The following is a 15,076-nucleotide window of genomic DNA, read 5'->3' on the forward strand; positions in this document are numbered from 1 at the left end:
CTTTCCTCGAAAGGCGCTAGATTATGGGAAACCAGCAAACAGGAAGACGGGTGGAATTAAGCAATGGGTGCGCGTGCGTGGGCGGAGAGGCGGCCCCGTTTCCCGACGGCACTAAATAGCTCAGACTCGAGAAAGAGAGAGAGGGGGGGGGGGTAAAATGGCAAATGCAACTCCACGGAAGCAAGTGGGAAGTGATACACGTGGAGCAGCTGCTCTCAGCACAGAGGGAAACACATTGGGTATCCCACTAACCTCAATCTGCCACAGCATATGGCCCACTTTGTAGTTACTACACTACAGGGATGCCAACTTGAATAAAATAGTGGGGGCCCAGGTAAGCCCCACTCCACATAATTGATCACATGGCGTGGTGCTCGCACACCATTAGAACTTTTGTTGCCGGGGGTGGGGAGCTGGACACCTCAAATATTTTAGGGGGGGGGAACGAACCTCAGCCCCTAGGAGTTTGCGCCTATGCTAAATTCCACAGATCCATAGCTCCATTGCTTGACCTAAACCCATGGCATTTGGGGGCTGGGAAACGAGGAAGGAGATAGTTTGCTACCTGTGATGGGTCCTGACTTCACCCAGACAGTTCCAAATGCATACAGCAGAAGATGAGGGGGAAACTAGAAAATGAGGGGAAACACACAAACTCAAAATAAAGGTGGTTTTCACAAGAGAAAAGATCTGAACAGAGCCATAGTCGGGGACCCTCCCTATCTAGTGCAGACAGAGGCATCATCCTGTCAACAGAAGGTCCTCCAACCTACATCCCTTGCAAGACCAGAACATCATCATGTGAGGCGCTTGCAAAAGTGCTAACTCCACAGTTGAGAGCTCAGTGGACATGAATGAGATGACGTTAAATGGCTGGTGGTTTTCTATGTTTCCACTTTGCTGGGCATGGGATGTGGTTGATTCTTTGCTTGGTTGTAATATTTGCCACATCCTTAAGGGAAGGATACAGTTAAACCTTGGTTCTCAAATGCCTATGCTTTGGAACGTTTTGGCTCTCGAACATCGAAAACCTGGAAGTAACTGCTCCAGTTTTCGAACAATTTCCAGAAGCCGAATGTGCTATGCGGCTTCTGTTTTGAGTTTCCCTATTGTATTGAGGCTTCCGCTTTCAGTTTTCAATTGTTGAATGTTTCGGGAAGTCAAATAGTCTTCCAGAATGGATTGCGTTTGACAACCAAGGTTTGACTGTAGCACCAAGCACTCTCCTCTCCCTCGCTTTCCATTAACCCATTCAAACTTTCCCCAATGGTTATTACAGTGGTACCTCGGGTTACAAACGTTTCAGGTTACAGACTCCGCTAACCCAGAAATAGTACCTCGGGTTAAGAACTTTGTTTCAGGATGAGAACAGAAATTGTGCTCCGGCGGTGCAGATGATATATGTATTGTGTGAACGCTCCCTTAGCCAACCATGGTATGAATTCAGTGTTATGAGATATGGTGTAAGACTGCAGCCTGTCCTATGCACACTTACTTGAGAGTAACTCTGCTGAAAGTAATACGACTTCAGAATAGACACACTAAGGATTGCACATTTATTTTTATTTATTTATTTGAAATTTACATGTATCTGTTCATAAACTATATCACAGTGATTTACAGATTTAAAATACAATAAAAATAATAAAACAATGCCCCATTGAAGCCGGACAAAAAGAGAAAGAAACACAAAACAGCACAGGCCAGCTGAAAATAAACAAGGGTTATTGTTTTTCTTTTCTGATTTAGCCAGCAGGAAGGGGTGATGGTAGAACCATTTCTTGGAAAGCAGTTCCTCTTATGACTTCCTCATTAGACAGAAGCTGGACCAAGCCATCGTCGTAAGTTCTTCCTATGAGGGAGGCTCATATGGGAGGAGACATCCCTTGAACCAGGCTTATATCATGTTTTAAAAGTACGGTAATAATCAGCACTTCAAAGTGATTGCAGAAATGATACTTCAACCAGTGCAGATGGTTCAAAACAGGCAATGTAGTATTCAACAGCTTGTGCCAGTCAACAAACAGGCTGCCATAATCTGCCCTAGTTTGAAGTTTCCAATTGTCCAGCCTTGTGGTTATGTCCTGACTTCCAGGCCTCTTTATTTGGTCCTCAAAACTCCACTGTGGACAGCTTCTGTAGTAAGCGTAAGCCCTGAGGTATTGTTCCTTTATGCCCTCAAACATAGGAGCTCCACTTCTGTTTCCATGGCCATCAGCAAAAACCGCTGTCTTAGCAGCTCCTAGAGAGACAAGGAGCACACAGTCATTGTTCGACTGAGAAAACAGATGAGGGCAACAGATACGAACTCACAGTGGAATCAGGCCTCTCTTGGGTCACAAGGCCCACGTTGTCTTTGGTTACACAATAAACATGCATTTTCCAGCATGCTGGAGAGGGGCTCTCTGAAAACACTTTCTCCTAGCTGGAGATATTATTATTATTATTATTATTATTATTATTATTATTATTATTTCCAGCTAGGAGAAAGTGTTTTCAGAGATTATTATTCAGAGATTATTATTATTATAAATTTTATATCCCGCCCATCTTGCTGTGTTTCCTCAGCCACTCTGTGTGGCTTACAACATATATAAAAACACAAAACACCATCAAATTAAAAACAAAATATCCTGTACGAGCAACAAACAAACCAATAAATCAATAACAACAACAACAACAACAACAACAATAGACAGTTTACAGTTATACCCAAATTAAAATAACCACCAACCCCAACTAAACATTTAACCAATATCAACCTGACAAAACAAAACAGAGGAACCAATATTGGAACAACCTAGAGACCAACTTAAGTTTGTTCTTGGTATGAGCTTTCATGTGCATGCACACTTCTTCAGATATACTGAAACAGAAGTCACCAGACCCTTGTATATAGTGAGGGGGGGGGAGAGGTATTACTCAGAAGGGTGGTGGGAATGGGTGATTGGCTGACTGTAATTGGTCTTAAAGGAAAAAGCAAGGGGTGAGATGGCTAAAATGAGATAAGAACCCAATGTCTCTATTCAGACCAGGTTTCTCCATGGTTTTAAGTTTGGTTATTGTTTAGTTGTGTCCAACTTGTAATCAGTTGCAATTCAACAACTTCTCTTTCCAGTCTATTTCTGAAATTCTTTCGTAATAAGACAGTATAGATTTAGAAAGTGTGACTGTGTGTGACCACACAATCTGGCTGGCTCACATTACCTTGCGGAAATGCCCCATTCTCCTTTCAGCCTCCTCTTTCATCTTCTTCATCTCTTCCTCCCACTTCTCTTTCAGCCGCTGGATGCCTTCCTCATTATGTTGCCTCTTATCCTCCATCATTTGTTCCAGGTTGGCCAGCTCCTGCTCCAAAATCTTCTGTTGCAGCTGGGCTGCTTCAACCATAGCACGCTGGGCTGGGGTCCAGGGAAGAAAAAGAGGCAGGGATTTGCTGGCAGTCAGATCAAGCATCCAAGGTGAATAATCTGGAGGAACCCCCTACGCTTATATGAACCTGGCTCTCTCTGTGCGCTATAATCTTCTGCTCAGGCCTCCCTCTGGGGCCTGCCATTGCACTGGTGGATCTAGGCCAAGATTTTCCCAAGTGGCAGATGTTAATCCCCTGGGATCGACAGAAATGTGCAGCAGGTAAATAAAGACCAAGGGGCAGAAAGGGGGTAGAAAAGGGTCTAGGAAAACACAAGAGGTTTACAAGGTATAGAAAAAAATTAATAGGAACTACTATTATCCCTAGAAATAAAGGGCATGGGTACAGGATTCACCTTCCTTGGCAGTGAGGAACCGCCGAATTTAATAAGATGGTTCCACAATGCAATAGTATTCTCAGAACACGCTGCTTTATTGCTAAAAAGTGATGCATAGGTGCAGTGTTTCACTTTTTGCAGCTTCGAAAAAAATAATCCCCACACTGCTCTTTCCCTTCATTGACATTCCTAAGAAGCAGTCAATTACAACTTTATAAACTCATCAAGGTGTCAATGAACTCAGGGTTTGGGGAAACCCTGATCTGGACTTTAGAACAGGGTCCCAAACTTGGGTTTCCAGCTGGTTTTGGACTACAATTCCCATAATTGTGACAATTGGTCCTGCTAACTAGGGATGATGGGAGTTGTAGTCCAAAAACAGCTGGAGACCCAAGTTTGGGAAACCCTGCTTTAGAACACCACCATGCTGTTATCTTCTGGGCACCAATTAAAACCTTTAGTGTCCCCACACTTACAGGAGCATTTAATCTGTGGCATTCATAAATCTCTATATATAAAAATGTAAACTGGACATGTCGGTTCCTCTCTAATGTTCAACGAAACCGCTTGACCGATAGCGTTGAAATTTGGAAACAACGCCACATGCGAATAAGAGAGTAACCTAAGACACTTTCCGTACACAGATGTCACACCTGGGCCACGTAAAACCCCTAAAACCCCGTGTTTCAGAACACACAACTCACCCAAAAGTGCATGCTGGGAAATAGAACCCAGAAGCTAACAGTTCCTTTTCCAAGGGTGGGGGCCAAGGAATGGAGATACAGGGCGGAGGCCTCGGCTTGCATTTACATACTAGGCCAGCCAAGGCCTACAGACTAGACCTCGGCTCTACAGCCTACAGACTAGGCCGAGTGGAGCCCTGGGTGGCGGGTGGGGGAGGAGGGGTCCGAATAGGTCATCGGCTCACCCAGGGTGGGGGGAGTCACAGGGATGACCCGGGGGAGGGGGGACGGGATACCTCATGGGTCACTACAGAATAGGAGTAATCACAGGGATGAGACACAACAACAGGGGGGGGACACATAGTCCAGGGGGGACAAACACATCCTCCCCCTTTCCTGGGAAACAAGGACCCTGAGTCAGGCACAGCAACGTGTACTCGGGCCAGCTAGTTATAATATATAGAGTGTCTGTTTGTCCAAATCTGTACCTTCAATTTCTTTTTGCCACTCAAGGCATTGTCCATGTGAAGGATAGATTTTGCCACTGTCTCCTTGGATTTCAGGAATTCTTCAAGAGCTCTGTCTGCCTGATAATACATTAGGAGCAAAAGTTATTAATTTTGCCAAAAGATGAGGAAACTGAATATGCTGTCCTGTTGGGATTAAAGACCCAAAGGTAGTAAGTGAGTAGTTTATTGACACGCTGAGAAATCGATGTTATTTACTCATTGAAAGATAAATATCCAGCCTTTTAGAACCAAAGTCCTCACAAGGTAATGGAGAGAAATCATCACAACTAAAAACAACTATATCCCTTAAAATGAGCCAGAAAAGAACAGTTTTTTTTTAAAAAAAACCAACAACCCACCAGTGATACAACAATGGATAAAAGTTAATAAAATGTGGATCAGCATTAGAAATGTTTGGAAGTATTTGTAAAACTCACTAAGAAGGGGACAATTTTCAGACATGTTTGTGATCTCTATCCTGCAATGGGAGGATTCCTCTTCAACCAATTTAGTACCTTTGCATCTTTACCCCCAACTGGTGAATTCAGTGGGACATACTCCCAAGTAACCATGCATTAGATTGCACTGTAAGTCTGCCCTCAGTCAGCAACAGGATCCCCACCTCTCCGAGTGTCACAGAAGTGCTTCTCCTCCTGTCCTACCTGAACCCCTTTTCCATGAAATGCATAGTATTTCTCCTTTATTTCATTCATCTTGGCAAGGAAGCACTTATAGCCTTCAGGCACTGCGTAAATCCCCTGCTGGATCTCAGATACCAGGTCCCGGGAAAGAAAGTGCAGCACACAACGGCAGCGGTCATAAGACATCTTCTCATTTCTTTCGCAGAATGCCTTCTTTTTCTGATTCAACTTATTCTACAGGACAAAAATGGAACAAAGCACCAGAAAGATGACACATTAGCAATGATGAAAAGTTTCCTCCCCAGTGTACTATACAATGGGAAGACATACTAAGGCCACATACTAAAATGTTTTCATATTTGTTAGAAGGTGCCCAGAGTGGTCAGGGCAACCTGGTCAGATGGGAGGGGGGGTGTTGTTGTTGTTGTTGTTTTGTTTACACTACAAAATTCAATCAGTGTGAAATTGACATAACTGAAATTGGTAACGTCAAGACACACACACTCCAAAAATGTGAGAACTGTCTGCAACTGCAATAAATAATAATTTATTACTTATATGCCACCCATCTACAGTAACCACTCTGGGCAGCTTCCAACAATTAGGAAGCCACAGTAAAACATTAAACATTTGCTTTATAGCATCGATTTCTGTGGTTTTACTGTTTGTGTCACTGATCTTCTGTTGTGACTTTTAATCTGTGTTTTTAATGATAACTCTTTATTTTTATGTAAACTGTTTCGAGGTCGCGTGTGACCAAAAGTGATATATAAGCATATTAAATAAATAAATGGACATGGGCTAAACATGCAGGCAGCTGATAAGGCACTAAAGAGAACACACCTCAAGCTCCTCTTGAAATTGTTTAACATTGTCCCCAAAGGCACGGGCTATGAAGACGCCAATGGCCTCCCTCTCACACTTGGCGTGTGCCCTCAGCAGCTCTTCAAGTGTGTCGGTCGGCAGCAGCAGCAGCTGCTGCATCCGTTCTTCATAACAGGAAACAGCGTCATTCACAGCAGCCAAATTCTCGATCTTGGACAAGGCCAGCACTGCATTTTGCAAGCAGGGCACATCCCCACTGTTGATAGCATCGACATAGGTCTTTGCCAGGCTTGTGAGCACTGAAAAGGGAAAGATTGTTGAAGCCAAAGAATCAGAGATAATAGAAGTGGAATGCACGGCTTGATTAACCTCCTTATGTTGAGAAAGGATTTGCAGACCCAAACTGCCTTGAAGTGTCCGCCCACATCAGCAAGAGAGTGAGGACCAATTATTCTGTATCTCTTGTGTCATACAAGAACAGGATCAGGATCTTGCACCTAACATACCCGTAGTATGAAGCGATTTGTTTTCAGAAGAAGGGTTCTAGCCTTCATACCGGTAGCTGCAAATAAGAGCTTGAAGATGTGAAAAAGGAGAGGAGAGGGATGAGGACCACCATCCAATTGCCCTCTCTCATACTTACTTTTATCTGCTCTACTCTCCGCCCCCTGTAAATTTCAGTCTTAATTCGATCCCTCTGTGCTTGCCCTTTGTTTTTCTCCTATTATTTTTTTTAAAAAAAAAAACCTACACTGAAAGCAGAATAAATAATGAAAAACAAACCAATTCATTCTATTTGCATAATTTATGCAACAGAATTTGCGTGTTCTTGTTGCAGAATGGGAAATCTGTGACCCTCTAGGTATTGCTGGACTGAAACTCCATCACGCTTGGCCATTGGCCATGCTGACTGAGGATTTGGGAGAGCCACAGATTCCTCATCCCTGCCTTCGGAACAAAGAGCAGGTTGGAGGGCGCTGCAGCAGGCTGACCATTTCCAAATGACAGGGCAACAGTATAACAAAACAACTCATCGTTTGGGATTAGCGAATCTCTCCATTTCAATTTTCCTTTGTTTCTCACCTCTCCACTCTTTTTGCACCTGCTGGCAGAGGTGCTTTCAGCAGGCAATCAAGTGGGCCAGGGCAGAATCAGCAATTTCATATGGTTGGAGGGGGGGAACCCCATTGGTTTTTGATGTCACCTGATCCCTGCTGGACTGCTAACTTCAGCCATCTACAATGGTCAGGCCAACAGCTCCTTACACCTTCATGTTGCTCTGGTGACAAAGGGTCCCTCCTCCACCAGTTTCACAGCTGTTATTGGTACCATAACCAAGCTGGGCAAAGCTATATTGGGCTTGATTCAAAGTGCAACACAGGTAATTGACCAACACGAAAGGGTTGAAGAGCACACATGAAGACCTCTGCGACTTTCTACAGCACAGTCAATACACTGCTCCTTATGGCTTCAATGAAAAAAAGCTTCCTATATCCCCCCAAGCCTACAATTTTGCTGGAGCTTCCTTACTCGTTCCAGTCACAACTCGGTCTCCTGGGATCATCTTGGGCCGCGATGTCTCCCAGATGTGTTGGCAGAAATGAGCCATTGGTTCCAAGAAATCTTCCTCCAAATCCTCTTCTTTCAGTTCCTCCAGCCGATGCAACTTCCTCCTGCTAGTTGGACGGTCAAATATGAAACATTTCCGTGAAGGAAAGAAACTGTGGATGCATGATCTGGCCATGTTGTGCTTCTGGATGTGCTCAGCATCACCTAGGAGAGAAGACGAAGAAAGGGTGTGGGTATGGGGGTGGGGGAGCCGTTCTTTGTTAGTATTGTGCCGATCTAAAGTTCCAGAATGCACTTGAAATCCTCTTGCAAAATAGTGACAATCTGCAGGTGTCATTTGGTTTCTCTAATCCAGGTGTAAGGAATCTATGGCCTTCCAGCTGTTGTGGAACTACAACTCCCATCAACCCTGGAAAGCATCCTCTGTCATCAGCGGGAAGTGATGCCCAAAACACCTTTCAAAATAAAACAAAATCTCCCCGCTGAGCAGAAAACTCAATCGATTAGCAGGAGATAAGTGGAAACAAGAAGGATCAAGGAAGGATTTGTCCTGATGTTGCCATTGGTTTCGGCTACCGCACCTTGCAGAAATCTCAAGGCATTCTCCAGGTACTTGTCTGCGCTGATATGGCGTCCATCTAGCTGCAGCTGCAGTGTGAAGTCCCGCAGGGCCCAGACAAAATCTGGGAAGAATCGGCCAAATTCGGTGAAATTCTTCTCTTCTTGGCCATCCCCGGAAGGATATTTTGCTCTGATTGCTTTTGCCAGCTCAGTGACATAGCTGGGGCTTGCTAAGGAACAGGACTGCAAGGCTGTTGTTGGGCTTTGCAATCTGAACTTCTCCCAAATCATGCATTGGCTGGAACGGTTTGTGTCTCTTCCTGTGATTTCCTCACGGTGGGTAAGCACACAGTAACAACGATAAATAATAATAAATTTTTATTTATACCCCGCCCTCCCCAGCCAAAGCTGGGCTCAGAGCGGCTAACACCAAATATAAAACAACTGGTTAAAATACAACTCAACAACAAGACTACATACATCAAAATTAATTTAAAATTAAAAAGCAGTGGTGGTCTGGGAAAGGCTTTGTGGCAGAACCTGGCCCTAACCCCTCCTGGCATATCTTGCTTTACACATTAGGGCCCATTCCCATTCCTGCTTGCTTCCAGGGTTCCTAGTTGCCCCTCTTTCGCTGCCTACCAGTGAAGCACACTTCAGGGAGTTCCCAACAGGAACTGCAGCTGAAGGTGGAACTACATGGCCTTAACTGTGTAGCCCTTCCATTTAATGCAAGGTGCCCCACTCACAAACAAATTGTCAGTGCAGTGTGAGAGATACAGATCAGGATCCTGGAATAGGAGACATTTAACCCCTTGCTCTCCCTGCAAGGGGTTAAATCCCAGTCTTGACCAGGAGCCTTGTACCTGCAATAAGCACTGCGAAATAAAGTGGGGCAAAGATCCAAGTCATTTCAATGGTGCCTTTTTGCTATGCAAATTGTGATATATCATAGAATTGTTGAGCTGGAAGGGACCCCAAGGGTCATCTAGTCCAAGCCCCTGCAATGCAGGAAACTCAGCTAAAGCATCCTTGACAGATACTTAAAAACATCCAAGGAAGGAGAGTCCACAACCTCCTGAGGGAGACCATTCTGCTGTCGGACAGCTCTGACTGACAGAAAGTTCTTCCTGGTGTCAAGTCGGAATCTCCTTTCTTGTAACCTGAATCTATTAGATCGGGTCCTAGCCTCTGGAGCCGGAGAAAACAAGCTTGTTCCCTCTTCTTTGTGACAGCCCTTAAGAGATTTGAAGATGGCTATCGTATCTCCTCTCGTCTCCTCTTTTCCAGGCTATACGTACCAATCAGAATCAGGACCACAGCAGGGGTAACTGCTTAAAGCCCTTGGCTCCTCCATACTGAAGTCCTGTTCTGGATTGGGACACCAGGCAGGTGTTTGCTTTCTTTTTTTGTAGAGAATGAGGACCTTATACTCAACTATGCAGTTGAGTTCATGGGTGGTCTGACCCTCATCTATTCATTCCAAAAGCACAAACCCAGGGATGGGTGGACATTTGTCTCTCCAGGTGTGGCTGAGCTACAACTCCCACCCTGGGGCTGATGGGAGTTGGAGTCCAACAACACCTGGAAGACCCACAGGCTCCCCATCCCTGCTCTGCCCCAGTGACCTGCTCACCTGATCCTTGGCAGGCTGCCTGCCCCACCCCATCAGCTACATGCCCTGCATGTTTCCTTGCCCCCCCTGCACTCCCCCAGCACTTTGTGTTCCAAGGCAGACCTGGAAAGGAAAGGTTTGCTCGACTTGCTACTACACCAAAAGCTTTGTCCCCCCAGGAAGTGCTGCCCTATGCAGAAATACAGCTGCCACATGGTTCTGCCTTCCCAATCTTGTGGGGCTGGTTGGAACTGATGGTGCCCAAAAAAAGGATACTGGAGCTTTTCCACGGCCGTTTCATCAATGGTGCCCATGCTGTTATACACCAGGGTGCTGCTGAGAAGAATGGCGAGGGCAAAGATCCATGAATCATTCTCCATGCCTCCCTGAAACAGATACAGGCATATTTTTTTTTGAAAAAAAGGTCTTCTCATCCCACGCCTCTGATACCCGAAATCCTGATGCCACATTCTCATCTGCAGCTCTTTCTTCTGGGACCTGCATGTGCAAAGCAGCTGCTTTGTTGTTGCATTTCCCCTGCTTCTGTTGCACTAGGCGAAGTCGTCGTCTGAAATGTAAGCAAACTGTGACTTGCTTGCAGTTGTCCAGACTGCGTTTGGAAGCCTTGTGGTGCTTAGCAGTTGTGTGCATTTCATAATTGTGGGCATGTGCCCCAGGAAGAGCTAAAGCATATTTATTTATTTTATATTACTGCGTAACATAGTGCCACTCAACCCTGCACACAGCCCCCAACATATTTTGTCACAAGGCTCTTTTGAAAGTGCTAGTCCTCCGCAGCCCCCCCCCCCCGCCCCCCCAGCTGCCGTCTCCCCCAGCTCACCTTCTGCACATCACCCAACCCTTCTGTGTCCAGTAACACCAGTGTGAGATCAGGCTTGTGGGGGTGAGGGAGGCACCACATCCAGATGCCCTTGGTCTGCGCCTGCACTGTGGTACCCAGACAGAAACCTGAGGAAGGAGCAGACAATGACAGACATCATGAAAATGAGAGCTCCCAGGGCTTTGGTTCTTTGCACAGTTCCTTGGGAGTTAGCCTCACTGAACCCAATGAGGCTTACTTCTGAGGATCCGGCTGCAAGATCACTTTAATTCCTAGGCTATTTTGGCTTAAACCCAGAATACCTATCCCACAAGAAACAAAGTAGATATGTTGGGAAAGAAGCCAAGTGTGTGTAGCCCCATTTACTCATATTTATGCTCCTAACTCTCGCCTGTTGAAATGAAGATTGGAAGCTCCCCAGGGCAGGGACCTATTGGCGATTTTATCTGAAATACACCATGCACGTTGATGCACCATGACAGCCATTACTCCTCTGTCTCCATGCTAGGCTAGGCAGAAAACCCAGGAGCCCTGAAACCCAGTTCCAGCTGTAGCAGATGTAATCGCCTTGCTCCAAACAGTGCTGTGTTAAGGTTCCCCTGCACAGAGCCAAAGGGGTGCAAAATTGTGAAGATCCATAATTGAGAAGATCCATGCTGAGGCGCCAAATTTTGGGCTTACTCAGGGAGGCCAAAATATTACCAAAGTCTGCCTCTGCTCCAAAGAGGCCTCATGCGAAGCTACTAGACGCGAGCCCTTCCCTTGAGTAACAAGGAATATTCATGAAGCCAGTCACCTTTTCTCTTGCCGGCAAGCCTGTTCATGAGGTAGGACTTGCCCGTGCGGTACAACCCCACAATGGCCACCACCACCACCGGCTGGCGGATCCCGGCAAGCACCTCTGCAGCCTCCCGATTCACCACAAGCTTCCCGTCCGGCATGTTCTCAATTAGGCAAATAGGAGCCGCCATGTGGACCTGCCCTGGGGCCATCATGCAAGAGAAGATGGGTCTGCAAAAGGAAAACAGAGGAGCTCACAACACAGTGGAAACTCAATTGTGTCTCTGTCTATAAGTGAGTCAGTGCTTCCCAAACTTGGGTCTCCAGCTGTTTTTAGACTACAGTTCCCATCATTCCTGGCCACTGGTCCTCCGAGCTAGGGATGATGGGAATTGTAGTCTAACAACAGCTGGAAACCCTGGAGTGAGTGAGTGAGTGAGTGAATGAGTGAAACCTGACTTGGCAGGGCAAGACTTTAGGAACAGCACAGATCACGTAGCCCAGATGGCCATTCTCAGGATACCATGTTTCTCCAAAAATAAGACACCGTCTTATATTTATTTTACCTCAAAAAAACACATGGTGGCTTATTTTCAGGGCAAGTCTTATTTTTTTTATTAAGCCTATCACTATTGCTTGTTTTCGGGGCATGGCTTATTTTCGGAGAAACACAGTAGCTGTGACCAATCTACACCTGTTCTAGAGGGTTGAGGTACTGGGGATCAGATGCTTACAGTGAAAGCCACAGGTGGTGCTGGGGGGGTGTGTGTGTTTACTTGCCATGCACCATGCCGAGTAGTGTAAATTCCTTTCTTTTTATTGTAGCAGAAGAGACAGAAGAGTAAATGCCTATTTCTTGAAGGTGAATGCCACCTTTTATTTTATGTACTGACACTAAAAATAATTAACATTTTTTTTCCACATTGCTGATCTATTAGTGGGAGGGCTGTATATAGAATTCCAACATTTTAAACTGATTTTGAGAGGAAATTGATCCAATATGCAGGCCATTTTTTTAAGTACATGAGTCAAACATATATTTTTTTTATTAATTTCCATATTAATACAATAAAATACACTCTTCCAGTCTGATATATGTTACAAAATCAAGCTAGAAAAAGGGAAGGAATTTTAAGATCTTTATCAGAGGCATGTGCTGTCATAACACAGAAACATTTGTTTATTTAAAAAATGAGTCCGGGTTTTCCTTCCAATACAATTCTACCAGTGAATCAGATTTGCAGATCGACAGCAGGAACCTTGCAAAGCTTACTCAGAAGTCAGGCCCACTGCCTTCAAGGAGGGTGTACAAAGTGTGTTCAGGCTTGCAGCCTTCCAGTGCAATCCTGTATATGTGTGTATATATATATATATATATATATATATATATATATATATATATATATATATATATATATATATATATATATACTGTATCTGTACTGTATTTAGAAGTAAGGATTGTATAGATTGCTTACACATTACTCCCAAATACATTTACACGGGAGTAAGTCCCGCTGAATACAGTGGGGCTCATTTCAGGGTGCTATGATAGATTTACTGTACGTACGGTATTAGCATGGGAGAGCAAAGTTCACCTTAAACCCTTTTCTAAAGAACGCACACTTCCGATTTCGCCCTTGCAAAGATTGGGGGGGGGTGCGCGGAAAGGCTGACTTAACCCTTCCCCTGCCTGCCAGCTGCTTTCCCACACAATCACCCCCGTCCAGCGCCTTGACAGCAATGAACCGACCGATTTCCTACCTTCTTCCCGGAAGGCTCGGGTTACTTGCTCTGGATCTCCTTTTTGGAAAGTGCCCCTCTCTCTTCCCGAACTTTATTCTCTGCCTGGCGATTTCACCTAGGCAAATATCCAGCGCTAGCAGCAGCAGCAGCAGCAGCAGCAGCAGCAGCAGCAGCAGCAGCAGCAGCAGCAGCAGCAGCAGCAAGACAACTGCAAGCAAAACCTCGAAATCAAAATCGAAATCGGGCTGGAGGACGGCGCAGGAGCTCAGCCTCGGATGGTGACGAGCACCAGCCCGAGCCTAATGGGTGGCACCGGGAGGGCGGAGCGGAGGGCGAGACTCCAAAGTCAAGGCAGAGACGCCCAGAGACTTCCTGGAGCAGGATTGGGGTGCCTCCCCCCGTTTTTGTTTTGTTAGAAGCCCCAAAATCTGTCAATACGAACCTGGTGCAAATAAACATTAAAAAGACTAGGCACTTGGCATTAAAGAACGCCGAGCCCAGACATATATCGGAGTCTTTTCCGCTCACCAGCGGTAGGTCTCCAGGCGTCTTCTTGCAAATACTGTACTTAATCAGAAGAGATCCCCTTCCATCAACAATCCTTGCACTTCCTCTTGTCCCTTTTTGTCTGCGATGGGAGGGTGTAGAGGACGCCCACTCACCCACCGCAAGGGTGAGTGCGCAATTTTTTAATAATAATTTTTATTAAAAAATTTCAAAATACAAAAAAGAAGACACAAGAAGACAAAACTACAACAATAACACTATACAGAAAAAAGAGAAAAAGAAGAAAAAAGAGAAAAAAACACACAATTAAAATTACTTATTCCTTTGTTCATTCACATTATATATGGGGACCCCCTCGGGTTCCCTTCCCCTGTGGTTCTTTGGCAAACTTATACTTTAGCAATTTCTAAACCATTTTAATCACCTTGTATAATCTTATTTTACTCCTATCACTTAACATATTCATAATCCTATATAATAATGTCCATGTTGTCCCTGCGTCCAGATGTCCCGTGTGTCCCTGGGGTACTGCGCATGTCCCCCAGAGACACAGGGATTGGACGGAGGGACAACCAGGGACACAGGGATTGGACCCGTGCTCTCGGGACACAGGGAACAGCCAACTGCCGCTCCGCCAACCGCCGCTCCGAAGCCCAGTCTCATGCTGGAGGTGCGCGGTGAGGCGGCGGGGGAGAGAAGCGCTCCCCCCCCCGGCAGCCTTGCCGCACACCTCCGGCATGGGACGGCGCTTCCTCGGGGAACCCGAGGAAGCCGAAGCGGCAGCGGGCGCGGAGGGAGGCCCGCTTTGGCTTGGCAGCGGCGGGAAGAAGGGGAGGAATTCCTCCCCTTTTTCCCGCCACCGCCAAGCCAGTCCCGGAGCCGAATTGCGGCGCGGCGGGGTTTTTCGCTGTTTGCCTCCCCCAGGGGAAGGCAAACGGCGAAAACCCCCCGCTGCGGACTGGCTTGGCGGTGGCGGGAACATCCCGCCACCGCCAAGCCAGTCCCGGAGCCGAATTGCGGCGCGGCGGGGTTTTTCGCTGTTTGCCTCCC

At 45.9% G+C, this 15,076-nt stretch overlaps 1 protein-coding gene across 2 annotated transcripts; it reads right to left on the minus strand.

The window, feature by feature from the left end:
- Window positions 1-1,542: 1,542 nt before the first annotated feature.
- Window positions 1,543-13,814, minus strand: LOC118087552 (guanylate-binding protein 1). Of its 2 annotated transcripts, XM_088672597.1 has the most exons (12): window positions 13,538-13,814; window positions 11,790-12,004; window positions 10,994-11,121; window positions 10,429-10,538; window positions 8,558-8,757; window positions 7,938-8,180; window positions 6,426-6,706; window positions 5,604-5,816; window positions 4,921-5,019; window positions 3,768-3,771; window positions 3,208-3,401; window positions 1,555-2,242 (listed from the first exon to the last, which is right to left on the minus strand). In XM_088672597.1, the coding sequence occupies exons 2-12, from the start codon at window positions 11,986-11,988 to the stop codon at window positions 2,171-2,173; spliced, it is 1,743 nt and encodes a 580-aa protein (XP_088528723.1). In that variant the 5' UTR covers window positions 11,989-12,004; window positions 13,538-13,814; the 3' UTR covers window positions 1,555-2,170. The 2 variants fall into 2 exon arrangements, 1 of the variants encoding a protein (XP_088528723.1); XR_015950690.1 differs by lacking the exon at window positions 3,768-3,771 and having other exon boundaries at window positions 1,543-2,242.
- Between the last annotated feature and the right edge of the window lie 1,262 nt (window positions 13,815-15,076).

Source organism: Zootoca vivipara, chromosome 6 (genome assembly GCF_965207765.1).
Source record: "Zootoca vivipara chromosome 6, rZooViv2.hap1.1, whole genome shotgun sequence".
Taxonomy (NCBI): domain Eukaryota; kingdom Metazoa; phylum Chordata; class Lepidosauria; order Squamata; family Lacertidae; genus Zootoca; species Zootoca vivipara.